Source organism: Carcharodon carcharias, chromosome 14, assembly GCF_017639515.1.
Source record: "Carcharodon carcharias isolate sCarCar2 chromosome 14, sCarCar2.pri, whole genome shotgun sequence".
In the NCBI taxonomy this organism is placed as follows: domain Eukaryota; kingdom Metazoa; phylum Chordata; class Chondrichthyes; order Lamniformes; family Lamnidae; genus Carcharodon; species Carcharodon carcharias.
This window is the reverse complement of record NC_054480.1, coordinates 116,672,955-116,688,398: the sequence shown is the minus strand read 5'-3', so window position 1 is coordinate 116,688,398 and position 15,444 is coordinate 116,672,955. Positions and strand designations below refer to the sequence as shown.

At 39.6% G+C, this 15,444-nt stretch overlaps 1 protein-coding gene across 2 annotated transcripts in view; it reads right to left on the bottom strand.

Annotated features, from left to right (window-relative positions):
• lonp1 (lon peptidase 1, mitochondrial) overlaps positions 1-15,444 on the bottom strand; it is a 39,992-nt gene that overhangs the window by 2,757 nt on the left and 21,791 nt on the right. For both annotated transcript variants that reach the window (XM_041204977.1, XM_041204978.1), the window contains exons 11-16: positions 12,741-12,828; positions 12,371-12,493; positions 10,195-10,311; positions 9,460-9,600; positions 6,877-7,042; positions 551-759 (exon numbers count right to left, since the gene is read on the bottom strand). In XM_041204977.1, the coding sequence (XP_041060911.1) occupies positions 551-759; positions 6,877-7,042; positions 9,460-9,600; positions 10,195-10,311; positions 12,371-12,493; positions 12,741-12,828 (844 nt within the window). The remainder of the gene's footprint in view (positions 1-550; positions 760-6,876; positions 7,043-9,459; positions 9,601-10,194; positions 10,312-12,370; positions 12,494-12,740; positions 12,829-15,444) is intronic.

Here is a 15,444-nt window from a genome sequence, read left to right as displayed (position 1 = left end):
GCAGTACTGTGTGTATATTAATGAAATATATATCTTTATTAGAACTCCACAATGAAGCACAAATTGAATAGAGTGCTGAGTATATAGTTATGTAGATTTAGTACAAGAGGTTAATTTGTTTTGAAATCAAGTTGATGTTGCAAATTCAGTTCTTCATTTAAAACATTAAATGGTTAAAACCATACCAGAAGACAGCTGCTGTAAAGGTTAAGAAATTCACAATGCAGTTAGCTAGGAGATAGTGTGTGTGAATATTTTCCCTCAGATCTTTCCCATTTCTAATTCAAAACATGACTAACATAAAAGCTACACTTTTTCTGTTGTGGGGTGGGGAAGCGGAAGAGGAAGGAATACAACATGGTTGCACTGCAGGGGTTGTGAAAACAGAACCACACGAGGCATTTCAATTGATCCATGTGTTGACTTTTTTCTACAGAGGAGGAAGTGATGCCTCATGATGCAACCAAAATTTTATAAATCGTAATTCCATTGCAGTATAAACTAGACAACAATTTACTAAAGTTTATCAAACAACGTACTCAAAACTTACCTCAGGCACATGGAGGTGAATGTGGGACTGGGTCAAGAAATCATTGGCAGGGTATTTCTGCATGAGAAAGGCCCTTGCAAATGTATAGGCAATTTTTGCACTTTCCTTCATCACATCTCCCAGCTGACCAGTCATTTCAAGGGAGCCTTCTTTATTTTCCTTGTCCCTTGGTCGACAAAGAGAGGTTTCAACAAAGAGAGTTGACCCGCCTGATTGTGAGAATTACAAAGAACAATTAACTTAGGCAGTTTCTGTTGCTGCAAGGATACAAAATCCTTTTTATTTCCTCCCTAGTTCCTCTTGAAGGGCAGGGGGAAATCACAGATTATATACAACTGAAAAACTCAAAAACATAATCACACTGATGAGTTATGGTTTTTATGTAGGCTGCAGATTTGTTCTGAAAATTGAAGTAAAATTGACAATTGGTTCATTTAACTTCCAATGTCAAGGACCCTGCTGGAGTTTAGCATTATGAAAAACTTTTAAGTTGGATTCTGCACGGTGCGAATCTCGGGGAAAAAAGTGTCACCTTGAGGCTACTCTTTGGACTGTTCTCAGTGGCCAGCTCAGGAACACTGATAGGCTGGGAGCAGGTTTCCTACGCTTGTTCCTACAGTTCATGTTCATCCCAGAGTGGATGGAACAGTAGAGTTCATCCACTCTCAGAAAAGTTGCACAATCAATAACCAAAGAACAATTTGTTCCCACTTAATCATGTTTAAAATTTTGTTTTTAAGTGCTGATTATACAGGGCAGCCCTACTGAAGGATCAGAATCTGGAGTTACAGCCATTATTCTTAAAATTTCAGAGATTGCATGCCTTCAAGTAGGTAATAATCCAGCTTTTTCATTGCAAATCTGCCAAGCTAATTTCCAAACAACATGATTAAATATAACTATTCAAATGAGAACAGCAGTATTAAGACAACAAATATAGTATTTTTTTTTTGTTGACTGGTATTCAAGACAAGTGATGAGAACCAAGCCCTCCAAACTGAGAAAGAAATGGTAAATGCAATCAAATGTTGGAAAATGTAAGACGGTGAGATTGTGCAGAAGTAAAGATATTGTGCAAGATGTACTCTAGTGAATATACTGGCCATATCAGAGCAGGAGACAGCTTGGAATATTGATGGACTAATCACTTAAACATGCTTGTAAGGCAATGGAATAAGCTTTCTCTAAGCTGCCATCTTACAATTAGAGGTATTTAGCAATAATGTGCAAGAATAAGTTGCAGTTTATGAAGTGTAGAGGATATGGGAAATATAAGCTAAACAGTGTATGCCTGCAAAATGCAGGGCTGAAGACAGATGTATCCCATTACAATTTAATTAGTGTGAAATGCATGCCACAAATGTAAAAGTTCTGCCTCAAGATGTTGGATAAAATCATGGATTGATTTACTAATAATCATTTCACTGATTCAGTTGTTTACTGTTGTAAGGTTAGGACTCTTTCTTTAACAACACAGTCATTTAAGTAAATTTTAAAGGTGTAGTAACTGTAGTAATTTTAGATTTTTTTTTTATTTGTTTTTGAAATGTGATCGTACACCCAAGTGCTGTTCGGAAGTTCCAGAATTTTGACCCAGTGAAATTAAGGAACAGTGATATGGTTCCAAGCCTGGATGGTCTATGGCTTAGAGGGGAGCTTGCAGATGGTGGTGTTCCCATGCATCTACTGCCCTTGTTCTTCTAATAGTAGAGGTAACTGGTTTCAAAAGGCACTGTTGGCCAGCTGCTGCACTACATCTTGTAGGTGGTACACAGCGCTGCCACTGCATGCCGGTGATGGAGAGAGTGACTGTTTAAGGTGGTAGATGGGTGATCAGGCGTGCTGCTTTGTCCTGGATGGTGTTGAGTTTCTTGAGTATTTTTTGGGAGCTGCATTCATCCAGCCAAGTGGAGAGTATTCAATCACACTCCTGACTTGTGCCCTGTAGAAGGTGGACAGGCTTCAGAGAGTCAGAAGATGAGTTACTCGCTGCAGAATTTCCCAGCCTCTTGACCTGCTCGTGGCCAGTCCAGTTAAGTTTCTGATCAATGGCAACCCCCAGGATGTTGATGGTACGATACTGAGTAATTCTAAAACGTAAGCTGCAAGTTTGATAAGACCTGACTGTCAAAACAGGATGGTGGTCTTAGGGAAGCATTTGTGATTAATCAGAAACTGAAACTTGTTTTGCAACATCAGCAATTATAATCACAGAATCACAGTGCAGAAGAGGCCCTTTGGCCCATTGGGTCTGCACCGACACGTGAGAAACACCCGACCTACCTACCTAATCCCGTTTAACAGCACTTGGCCCATAGCCTTGAATGTTATGACCTGCCAAATGCTCATCCAGGTACTTTTTAAAGGAAGTGAGGCAACCCGCCTCCACCACCCTCCCAGGCAGTGCATTCCAGACTGTCACCACCTTCTGGGTAAAAAGATTTTTCCTCACAACCCCCCTAAACCTCCTGCCCCTCACCTTGAACTTATGCCCTCTTGTGACTGACCCTTCAACTAAGGGGAACAGCTGCTCCCTATCCACCCTGTCCATGCCCCTCATAATCTTGTACACCTCGATCAGGTCGCCCATCAGTCTTCTCTGCTCCAATGAAAACAACTCAAGTCTATCCAACCTCCATTCATAACTTAAATGTTTCATCCCAGGCAACATCCTGGTGAATCTCCTCTGCACCTTATCCAGTGCAATCACATCTTTCCTATAATGTGGCGACCAGAACTGCACACAGTACTCCAGCTGTGGTCTCACCAAGGTTCTATACAACTCCAACATGACCTCCCTACTATGCCTCGATTGATGAAGGCAAGTGTCCCATATGCCTTTTTCACCAACCTAACATGCCCCTCTGCCTTCAGAGATCTATGGACACACACGCCAAGATCCCTTTGTTCCTCAGAACTTCCTAGTGTCATGCCATTCATTGAATACTTCCTTGTCAAATTACTCCTTCCAAAGTGTGTCACCTTGCACTTTTCAGGGTTAAATTCCATCTGCCACTTATCTGCCCATTTGACCATCCCGCCTATATCTTCCTGTAGCCAAAGACAATCTCACTGTTAACCACCCGGCCAATCTTTGTGTCATCCACAAACTTACTTATCCTACCCCCCACATAATCACCTATGTCGTTTATATAAATGACAAATAATAGGGGACCGAGTACAGATCCCTGTGGTACATCACTGGACACTGGCTTCCAGTCAATAAAGCATCCTTCTGTCATCACCCTCTGCCTCCTACAACTAAGCCAATTTTGAATCCACCTTATCAAATGACCCTGTATCCTATGTGCATTTGCCTTCTTTATAAGTCTCCCATGTGGGACCTTGTCAAAGGCTTTGCTGAAATCCATATAAAATACATCAACTGCACTACCCTCATCTACACACCTGGTCAACTCCTCAAAAAATTCAATCAAATTTGTTAGGCAATGACGTCCCTCTGACAAAGCCATGCTGACTATCCCTGATCAAACCTTGCCTCTCCAAGTGGAGATAGACATTCTCCTTCAGAACTTTCTCCAATAGTTTCCCTATCACTGATGTGAGACTCACTGGCCTGTACTTCCCTGGCTTATCTCTACAACCCTCCTTAAATAGTGGAACCACATTAGCTGTTCTCCAGTCCTCTGGCACCTCCCCTGTGGCCAGAGAGGAATTAAAAATTCAGGTCAGAACCCCTGCGATCTCCTCCCTTGCCTCCCTCAGCAGTCTGGGACACAAATCATCCAGACCTGGAGATTTGTCCACTTTTAAGCCTGCCAACACCTCCAATACCTTGTCACTCCCTATATTAATTTGCTTAAGAACCTCGCAGTCTCTCTCCCCGAGTTCAATACCTTCATCCTCATTCTCTTGGGTGAAGACGGATGCGAAGTATTCATTCAACATTCTAGTGATATCCTCTGGCTCCACCCATAGATTGCCCGCTTGGTCCCTTAAGGGCCCTACTCTGTCCCTGGTTATCCTCTTCCCATTGATATACTTATAGAATATCTTGGGATTTTCCCTACTTTTACCAGCCAGAGCTTTCTCATATCCCCTCCTTGCTCTCATAATTGCTTTCTTAAGCTCTACCCTGCACTGTCTGTACTCCACTAATGCCTCTTCTGATTTGCTTCCCTTGTACCTGCTAAAAGCCTCTCTTTTCCTTCTCATCGTAAACTGAATATCTCTGGCCATCCATGGTTCTATGGCTTGTTAGTCCTTCCTATCACCCTAGAGGGAACATATTGAGCCTGTACCCTCCCCATTTCCTTTTTGAACACCCCCCACTGTTCCTCTGTAGATTTCCCCATAAGTAACTGCTCCCAGTCTACTTTGGCTAGATCCTGCCTTATTTTACTATATCCACTCTCCCCTAAACCAAAACATTTTTTTGCAACTTGTCGATTTCTTTGTCCATAACAAACTTAAACTGTACCATGCTGTGGTTGCCATTACTAAAATGCTCACCCACCACCGCTTCAGCCACCTGTCCGGCTTCATTCCCCAGAATTAGGTCCAGCAATGCACCGTCCCTTGTTGGACCCTCTACATATTGACCTAAAAAGTTCTCCTGTATACATTTCAATTATTAAATCATTATTATTTGTAAGATTGATAAACCTAGCTTTTAAATGTAACAATGGCTGCTTGTTCGTTCAAAGAGGAATAGAAAACAGGATACCACTGCAAAGTATTAGATAGCAGCAGGAAATGCCTACATACAATTGAACTTAAAATGTGTAAACTTGCTGAATAAGCAAGTCAACCAGAATTTGAGCTGGTGGGGCCAACTTTGATTGTTCTTAATTGAGAATAAAGAAGAAGGATTGTGAATAGTCAGATAGAGGTAAGGGCCAAAAGGACACCTTAGCTTGCATGGCTGGATGTAATGCTGGCAGGAGCTTAACACTTATCTAGCTAAAGCAGCTGAACAAGAAGTAGTACACAATGCACACTACTCTCTCCAATAAAATAACAGGTGATATATGATGTTTGGAACTGTAAACTACTGCCTTGACACTGTAATGAAGTTGATTTCTGCACTGTGTCAATGAATGATTTGCTGCAACCAATTTATAACAACTTCAAATCCCTTTAATTCTAACACAGTGAAGGGTTCCCAAGCTGTTAAAAAATTGTTCAGCTACCTAGCAAAGATTTGAATATATAAAATAGAAAGGCAATTTTAAAATTCCACATGGCCTTAGCGAGAGCAAGTATTGTCAGTTTGATCTTTTATTTCAAGAGGGTAATGTTTTATTGAAGAGGATTCAGTGGATGGTAGCAAGTCTAATACCAGTGCTTGAGAACCAAGCTACGAACAGCACCTTTTGTATCAGAGAGCTTGCCTTTCGAAGAGAAAAAAGACGATTTGATATAAGTTTTGAAGATTGCAAAATAGTTTGATAAGTTAGGGATAGATCATAGATGAGGAAACAAAAAGTAAATAATACGTTCAGAGATATTTATTTAGCAAAAGGCTGATTGACACTTGGAACAACTGATTGTGCAGGAGGGGAACTAGATTTCAAAATTTATTTCAAATATTAAATAGACAAGTTCCCATATCTGAAGGGATTCTGGATTGTTTTTATAAACGACAAGGCCATCTCTGAGGAAGAGTTGATTGGAGCAAGACAGAAGTAACAGGCTTCTCTCTGAACAACAACAGCAACTTTCATCGATAGAGAACTTTAATGTAGTAAAATATCCCACAGTGTTTTACAAGAGCATAATCAGACAAGAAATTTACAATAAGCCAAAGGAGAAGAATTAGGTGATCAAAAGCTTGGTCAGAGAGGTAGCATCAAAAAGGGAGGAGCAGTAGGTTTAGGGAAGGAATTTCAGAGCCTTGGGCTTGGCAACTGAAGACACGACATCCAAGGAAGTGGCTGCGGAAGTGGGGATGCACTGGAGAAACAAGAGTTCTCAGAGGGTTGTTCTACAATAGAAGGTTACAGAAATAGGAATGGGCGAGGCCACAGAGGGACCTTAATGTGATGGTGAGAATTTTAAAATATAAATGTGTATGAACTAGAAGCCAATGCAGGTCAGCAAGAACAAGGGTGATGGATAAATGGGACTCAGTGTGAGTTACGGTAAGGACAGCAAAGGGTTAGGCAGTCTAAAGTTTATGAAGGGTGAAAAATGGGAGGCCACCTAGGAGAGCATTGGAATAGTCGAGTCTAGAGGTAGCAAACATACATAAGGGTTTCTCTGCATCACACAGGCTGAGGAGGGAGCAGAGTGAAGAGATGGAAGCAGGTGGAAATTACTACTGCGTTGCTCTGACTCAATCAATTCGAAGCTCATCCACTTACCCATCGCTGTCCAGGCTAAACCCATTACAACTCCTGGAGGAGTGACATCATACATCCTGTCCACTGTGAAAATAGGTTTTCCAACAAAATCCTGGAGGTTCTCGGGGGTTGCCACTACTGTGTCAGCCTCCTTGTGTACAATTTTATAAGCAGCCTTACGAAGCACCTACAGAAGAGAAATTGACACTTGCGGCTGTAGAAATTCAACCAACTGGAAAAACATGCACAAAACATAAAACTGAGATTGAAATGAAAGCCCAGCTATATGTTGCATCCGGGCTTTAAAAGCAGCATATAAGAATGTAATGCGAAGTAACCAGCTTACCAGAACAATCTGGAGCTCTCCAGTCACAAATATCCTACTTTCTGAATATGGGGACAGGGATAAAATAAACACCTTCAAACAACAGTGACTGTAAGAAAATGTCAAAGCTGAGCTGGCTCACATTCAGTGCCTACATGTGCATGCAAACATATACACTCATTCTTTCCAACAGGAGTCATTTGATTTGCTAAAAAAAGGCATCCCACTGTCTACCTCACCATTAAAACGCATTGAATGGTGTGAGATTGCAGTATTTGTGCAGTAGATACAAACTAAACATGTCATAGTCTTGACATTTCAAGTGTAAGGACTCTTAACATGGCAGATGTTGATTACTACAAAGCAATGTCTCTAGTATTGAAAGTAAACCATTTAGAAATATGACTTCTCATTTCTTCAGGTATTAATTGCTGGAGAACTTTAAAAGGTAGTTATTTTTTCAAAAAGTTTCTCTTTTCTCTTTCAATTCAATCAGTCTTTCCCTTTATTTCTCTTTCTATGCCTGATTTCCTATTGAATTCACCCATTCTAATTTACACTCCCCTCAGTCCTTGCACTGTTAATTTTACAATCCTTCAGTGTGATTGAGATACAGTCGCTTGCCTTGTTCACCTAGGTCCCAGATGCCCTGTTTCCCCTGTTATGATGTTAGAAGCTCCCAAATTCAGTCACTTGCCATGCAATTTAACAATGTGCAAGCCCAAGTCTAACTAACGGTAGACACTGTTAGATGCCCTGCTACAGCAAAATCTGGACCATGAGAGTTTCAATATAGCTTTTAAACAATTCCCAAGGTAGAAACTCCCTCTCCATATATACTTAATAAAGTGTGACAGAAAAAGAAAAGAAAATAGAACAGGGACCAAAACTTGTACCATTACATATCGAGTCCTACACCCTGTGCTAAAAAATTAGGCCGCAGAGATTTTACATCATAATTTTTTTCAAAGAAGTTAGGTTCGCAGTCTGATGCATAGTACAGTATGCTTTTTTTTATTCATTCACAGGATGTGGTCATTGGTGGCAAGGCTAGCATTTATTACCAATCCCTAGTTGCCCTTAAGAAGGCGATAGTGAGCTACCTTCTTGAACCACTGTGCAGTCAGGAGTTCCTTCAGCGACAATTAATGTATTTCCAAATCAAGATGGTGTGTAACTTAGGGGAGAACTTGCAGGTGGTTGTGTTCCCATCTGCCTGTTGCTATTGTGTTTCCAGGGGGGTAGAGGTCACAGCTTTAGGAGGTTCTGTCAATTATGTCTTGGTGAGTTCTTGCAGGTGGTACACACTGCAGTCTCAGTGTGCTGGTGCTGGAGGGAGTGAAGGTGATGCCAATTAAGAAGGCTGCTTTATCCTGGACGACGTTGAGTTTCCTAAGTGTTATTGCTTCTGTGCTCATCCAAGCAAGTGGACAGCATTCCATCACACTCCTAGTCAGATGGTGAGTCACTGATCGCAGGTTACACAAGCTCTGACTTGCCCTTGTAACTACAGTGTTTGTATGGCTGGTCTAGTGAAGAATCTGGCCAATGGTGACCCCCTGGATGTTGATGGTGAGGAATTCAAATAATGGTTATACCTCTGAATGTCAAGGGAAGAGGTTAGACTCTCCCCTATTGGAGAGAGCCATTACCACGCACTTGTGTAGCACAGATGTTACTTGCTACTTATCAGTCTAAGACTGAATGTATGTGGGCATGGACTGCTTCATTATGTCAAGAATCGTAGATGGAACTGAACAATTATCAGTGAACAACCCTTCTTTGGACCTTACCATGGAGGGAAGTTGATTGATGAAGCAGCTAAAGATGGTTGGACCAGCAAACTGCTCTGAAGAACTCCTGCAGTGATTGGTTTTCAATAACTATAAACATTTTCATTTGTGCTAGGTATGATTCCAGCTAGTGGAGAGTTTTCCCCTAATTTCCACTGACTTCAATTTTACAATGCTCAGTGATGCCACGCTGTCAAATGCTGCCTTGATAGGATCAAAGGCAATCACTCTCACCTCCCTTCGAGTATTCAGCTCTTTTGTCCATGGTTAGATCAAGGTTGTAATGAGATCAGGAGCCAAGTCATTCTGACAGAACTCAAACAGAGCATCAGTGAGCAGTTTATTGGAGAAATGTGCAGCCGAGGAAGATATCAGTTTAGAGACAGGCTACTTTGTTGGACATCAATGCTGAATATACTATTGTCTATACACTGAGGAGCCTTTTCCTGGTTAGAACATTTACATCAGTAACCACAGTGCACTCACCTTCTCCACCTGTTTTTGCAGATTGCGAACCCCACTTTCTCTGCAGTACTGTTTAATCAGAACAGTAAGTGCTTCAGATGTGATCTGCGCACTCTCTTTGTCCAGACCGCAGGCGTTCATTGCTTGGGGAACCAGATAACGCTGCAATAAATTGAGAATCCAAGTTTACAACCCAAGAGAAAAAGGAAATTCATTTGTAAAGAGCTATTTTTAAAAGTGCTATCTTTTTTTGTAGGCAAACACAGCAGCCAATCTGTGCATAGCAAGATCCCAAAAGCAGCAAATGAGATGAATGACAAATTTATCTGTTTTTGATAGCATTGGTTAAATCGTAAATGTTGTCCAGGGCACGGCAGAACTCCCCTGATTTTTATGAATAGTGTCATGGGATATTTCATATCTATTTGAACAAGCAGACTTGGTTTAATTGATTTAGCGTCTCAACCAAAAGATGGCATCTGCAACAACATGGTACTGCAGTGCATTGAAGTGCTAGAAGCAGGACTTGAACTCCATGACCTACTTATTCAATACTGGAACATAATTAATGATAAGTTTTGCAAACAGACTAAATTCTTTGCTTGCATCTAAGTTTCTGAGGCGCCAGTATTTTTGTGGCTTCTCACATCCACAATTCAAAGCCCATTTCAGAATTATAGAAAGTTTCATGTTCGAAAAGATCTGGCAGTACAGTCTTTTCTTCAGATCTATTATACTTGTTTCTAAATGATGTACCTCAGCAATCGCAAGCTTCTCCTGTGCTACATAGCCAGAAATGTTAATCATCTCCATTCGATCTCGTAAAGGTTCTGGAATTGTTTCAGTCACATTAGCAGTGCAGATAAAAAGTACCTATCAAAGTAAGAGACACAGGATTACAGCAGATGATTCAACAATATAGCCTTTTTCTCCCCGCTCATCAAGTGTCCTGATTCTCACTGGACATGGTTTCACAGATTGCAGCTGCTCTGAGACAGAGGTATTTTTACCTGCAACACTAGGCCAAATGTAACCCCTGATCTGTGGTAATCTGGCCCATGAAACCCACAAAACAGTCTTCTTTGTGCCAATATTTCTTTGATGAATGCTTCTGTTTGAATTTGATGGCCCAGGAGGTTCAGAAAGAGCTGTTTTATCGTGGTTTCCAATGAGAATACATACTACACTTTTGCTGACATAAATATATTAGCATATACACCCAGCCCTACGGTATCTCACACTTGCTTGTACATCCGTGTTCATTTCAAGACCAAACAAACAGTTGGAAGAACTACCTGAACATGAAGAGCATTACAGCTGACCCCAAACTCGTCCTTCTCTAATATCCACGCAGGCATTTCGAGAAGAGATCACTGTAGGCTAATAACAAGTGGGAATCCCAGCTTATTTTACCATCCTTAGGGTGGTAAGGCTATTTATAGCATTTCTACCATCAACTGGCTAAGATCAGTTAAGTCAAGACAGACCAGGGCTTAAAATATTGTATGATTCAGAGCCATTAGATAACTCCATGTAACAGTAGTTAAACCAACATACTACTATACTTTACAATGCACTTAAATACAGGATTTGCGCTGGACAAAATTTTTACATCCTCTTATGGGATACAGATGTCGCTGTAAAGGCCAGCATTTGTTGCCCATCCCCAATTCCCCTTGAGTGATATGCTAGGCTACTTCAAAGGCTATTTCAACCACATTGCTGTGATTTCTTTCTCTGAACCAGACTTTTTTTTAAATCAATGATATTTTCATGGTCATGAGCTTTCAATTATAGATATCTTATTAATTGAACTTAAATTCCACCAACTGCAGTGATAGGATTTGAAACTATGTCCCCAGAGCATCAGCTGGGCCTCTGGATTACTAGTCCAGTGACATTACTACTATGCCATGGTCGCCCAATTGCATGTACAACATAAAACTTCTATTCTTGAGATTTCATAGCAGTGAAAATAAAACAGTAGCAAGATGATACAACTCATTGTCCCCCTGCTTACTACATATTTAACTGACACCACAAGAACAAGCATTAATTACGAAACAGATCAACAAATGTCATCTCTTAAACACATTAGCATTCAATATACCAACAGATATTTTATGGATAGTTCCCAGGTATATTTTTTAATGGTTACTTGTAAAATCACATTTGGAAGTCCCAGATTTAATCTTCAGTCAGGGCTGTTTTAACCCAAATTTGCTGTACAGGTGGTAAAATTGGCCACAATATTTTTTGGTACTGATCACATGTCCAGCTGGGAGGTGCATGAGAGAACAGGATTGTGTTTGGCTGTGATATCCTCTACAATTGCAATATCTTCTATGCACAGCAGCCAACAATCATTGTTCAGACTCAGAATATTCACTAGAGCAAGGTAATAGAAAGCTGCTAAACCATATGGAATTATATTTGAGGGGGATTAACAGTCAAAAAAAATTCTTACAGTATAAAACTGATAATTCTATTCACTTCTTGTACTACAAATGTTTGTTTAATTCAAATTATGGGTTAATTCGATATAAATAACAGCACCAAATGGGAATTTAGTGCTTAAAAATGGTTAATTTGAATAAAGTGATTTTATATTAAGCAAAATAATGTAATTCTGTACGTTGGATTATCATTTCTGAACTGGAAAAAATTATTTTGGCTCCTAAAATGTTAGCCAGGATTTTGAGATCTCAGTATCTAATAAAACATGACTGAAAAAAGAAATCTGAAGAAATGTTTTACATATAATTTATTAGTAAATTCCGAAACAGAACTGGTTATTGTGTTGAGACAGGTAGCACTTCAACTGAAAGTTAGAATCCATGACACAAGAAAATGTAACTGTTGCTGCAGTAATCTTGCAGGAGGCCCTAGAAAGCAGAACAAAGGTCAAGACAAGAGGGAACCCAAAACATACCTTTGATAAATCAACTGGCACATCAAGATAATGGTCCAAAAAGTTAAAATTCTGTTCTGGATCAAGAAGCTCCAGCAATGCCGAAGATGGATCGCCCTGATAACCACGACCAATTTTATCAATCTAGAACAGGCAAAAGCAATTGTACAGGATCAGACATGTGAAAACTCTGTGCGAGCTATGTAAGCAACAATGGACCAGATTATTAAAAATTCCATATATACAGATCAGCACAAATCAATTAAATGCAGTGTAAAATAGGTTCAGATTTTATGTGAAACAGCAATCATGAGCTAAAGTTGTGAACTTTTGATCACCACTGATTTACAAACCCTCTGGTACTAATTACAATTATTTTAAAGAATTTTACCTCATCAATAAGAACTAATGGATTTTCAGTCTTGGTTTTCTTCAGGCACTGAATGACTTTTCCAGGCATAGCTCCAACATATGTCCTCCTATGAAAAAATGAATACAACATGCAGCTTACTACTACTGTCAACACTTTTTAAGAATTTACCATGAATATGCACTCTTTAGCTGACAGCACAAATAGATGAAGATTGAAAATAAATACATCAATAAGGAGTGGCAGCATACAGTGAGAGTGATATGAGTTGTCTGCAACAAGACACAGATAGGCTAGCAGAAAGGGCAAACAAATGGTAGATGGAATTTAATGCAGAGAAATGTGTAGTGGTGTGTTTTGGCAGAAGGGTTGTGGAGAGGCAATATGGACTTAATGGCATAATTCTAAAGTGTGTGTAGGAACAGAGGGACCTGTGGGTGCAAGAGCATCGATCTTTGAAGTGGCAGGACATATTGAGAGAGTGGTTAGCAAAGTATATGGGATCTTGGGCTCCATAAATAAAGGCATTGAGTGCATAGCAGGGAAGTTATGTTGAACCTATATAAAGATCTAGTTAGGTCCCAACTACAATATTGCATCCAATTCTGGTCACCATTCTTGGTACAAGGACAAGCGAAGCACAGATTTAAGATTTTGGGCAAGAGATACAGAGGGAGTGCGAGGAAGAATTTTTTTTATACAGTAATAACCTGGGAATCAGTGCCTACAAAGTTGGTGAATGCAGAAATAATCAATGATTTCAAAAGGAAATTGAATCACCATTTGAAGGAAATAAACTTGCAGGGCTACGGGACTGAGCAGGGGAGCAGGACTGACTATTGCTTAACGGCAAGTTGGCATAGACTATGACCGGATGGCCTCTTGCAATGCTGTAAATTACTCTATGACTCTAAAAAAGGTTACGTCAACATAAACAATAATGGTAGTTACAATATAGATAACTGCAAGAGGCAGGTCACTGCATTGCACATTGTAATGCAGTGTGGGACAGAGGACTTTGTTATTCATGTTTGATAAATCACATCAATTAGGGATTTAAGAATCTAAAATCTTCCCAGCTGAAGCCACAATAGGTTTGTTAGATTCTTGACCCAGTATAAAGCAGGATCATAATTCTGAATTTGGCAGCACATACCCAGACATAATCCCACTTGTATGCACTAGACATAACATTGGGTTCCTACCTTTTTCATTTTATTCTGTAAATTGTACTTTAAAATAGCAGCACGATCATGCAACCGAAACTTACTCTCACAGAAAGAATAGTGAGCTAAGCTAGTGGTCGTTCTTCTATTTGTTTGCAAGTATCAGTGCACTGGGTGTTGACGGATGGATGAGTTAATGTACTGATGATATGAGCTTCAATGAGAGAATTAGGGTATTACGGATGAGCTTCAATAGGCCAGGTGGTCTTTGACTATCTCTGATTTTTCTTATATTCTTTATGATGCTAATCTTAGCAACAGGTTCATCTCAGAATCCACACAATTAATCTGTTAACCTACTAAACCTGTAAAGACTGTATTTAGAGCTGTTGCTATAGATAAATCGTAAATTAGAACAGCTAGATCTGTTAACAAATGGTCAATATCCCACTTAATTCAACCAAAAAAGAGTTCCAGTCTATTTTCTGCACATTGATACCAAATATTTAAGTTACGTTGATGTCAGCAAACTGGTACACTTAATTTGACAACTGTTTTTTAAAGTTCCTATCAGTATTAAAAGCCTTTCAATACCATTCGACAGGCTCTTATCTTCATTTTGTTATGAAGTAAATCTTCTGAAACATGGTGAAGTAGAAACATTAAGAGTGACAATACACATGCATTATTCTTAGGCTGTAATGTTATCATCTGTCTACAACTCTGGGAGGTCCAGCAATATTAGTTAACCCATCCTTAAATGTAAACATTTAACTATTAATCCTCCTTCCTTCTATAGTTTACAACACAAAGTAAAACAAAACATTTGATGGTGAAGTGTACAGAACAGGCATAATTGATATCCAGTGTAGGTGATTAATCTATACAAGAATAGCTTTCAGTTTCAGGTTCTTGCAAGCCCTTTGAAATCTTGTTAAAAACCTCATTCCTTTATACGCCATATTTTGCCTACATCAAAAAGGTATTTACCACCTAATGACATATGCTCCTGTATCTTTGAAAAGTCTTTTCACATAAATAGTTGCAGTTATTTACTTCAAAGCTACTTATTCTCAAGCAAATGATATCCACCTCAGCAGCACTGGAAGATCAAGTTTAGGCACTCTTAATCAAACAAGCTACTTTACGGCAGTATTAGGTTTTCTCAGATTCCTTACCATCTCAACTTCACAGCATTTTATTCATTTTATATGCTGTACACATTCATTATCTGTGGCATTGCTCAATGATGAAAGTGTACAAAAAATGCTTTTCTGGAACACTTTGCCCTAAATCAGAAGGCTGAAAGTGGGAATATGTACAGACACAAAAGAAATGCATTAATTTAGTACTTCTCAGCATACAGCACTATTTACATAGACTCCATTCTTCTGTTAGGCCCTTTACAACATCATAATGGTGATTATTGTAATATATCATTAGTGTCACCAAGTCCCTACTGGAGCATGGTTGACAGCAATCACGTAGCATCACATGCCGAAATTCTGTGGTACTCTGTTCAGTAAACAATGAGTAAAACAATTCTGAATAAGTATTTT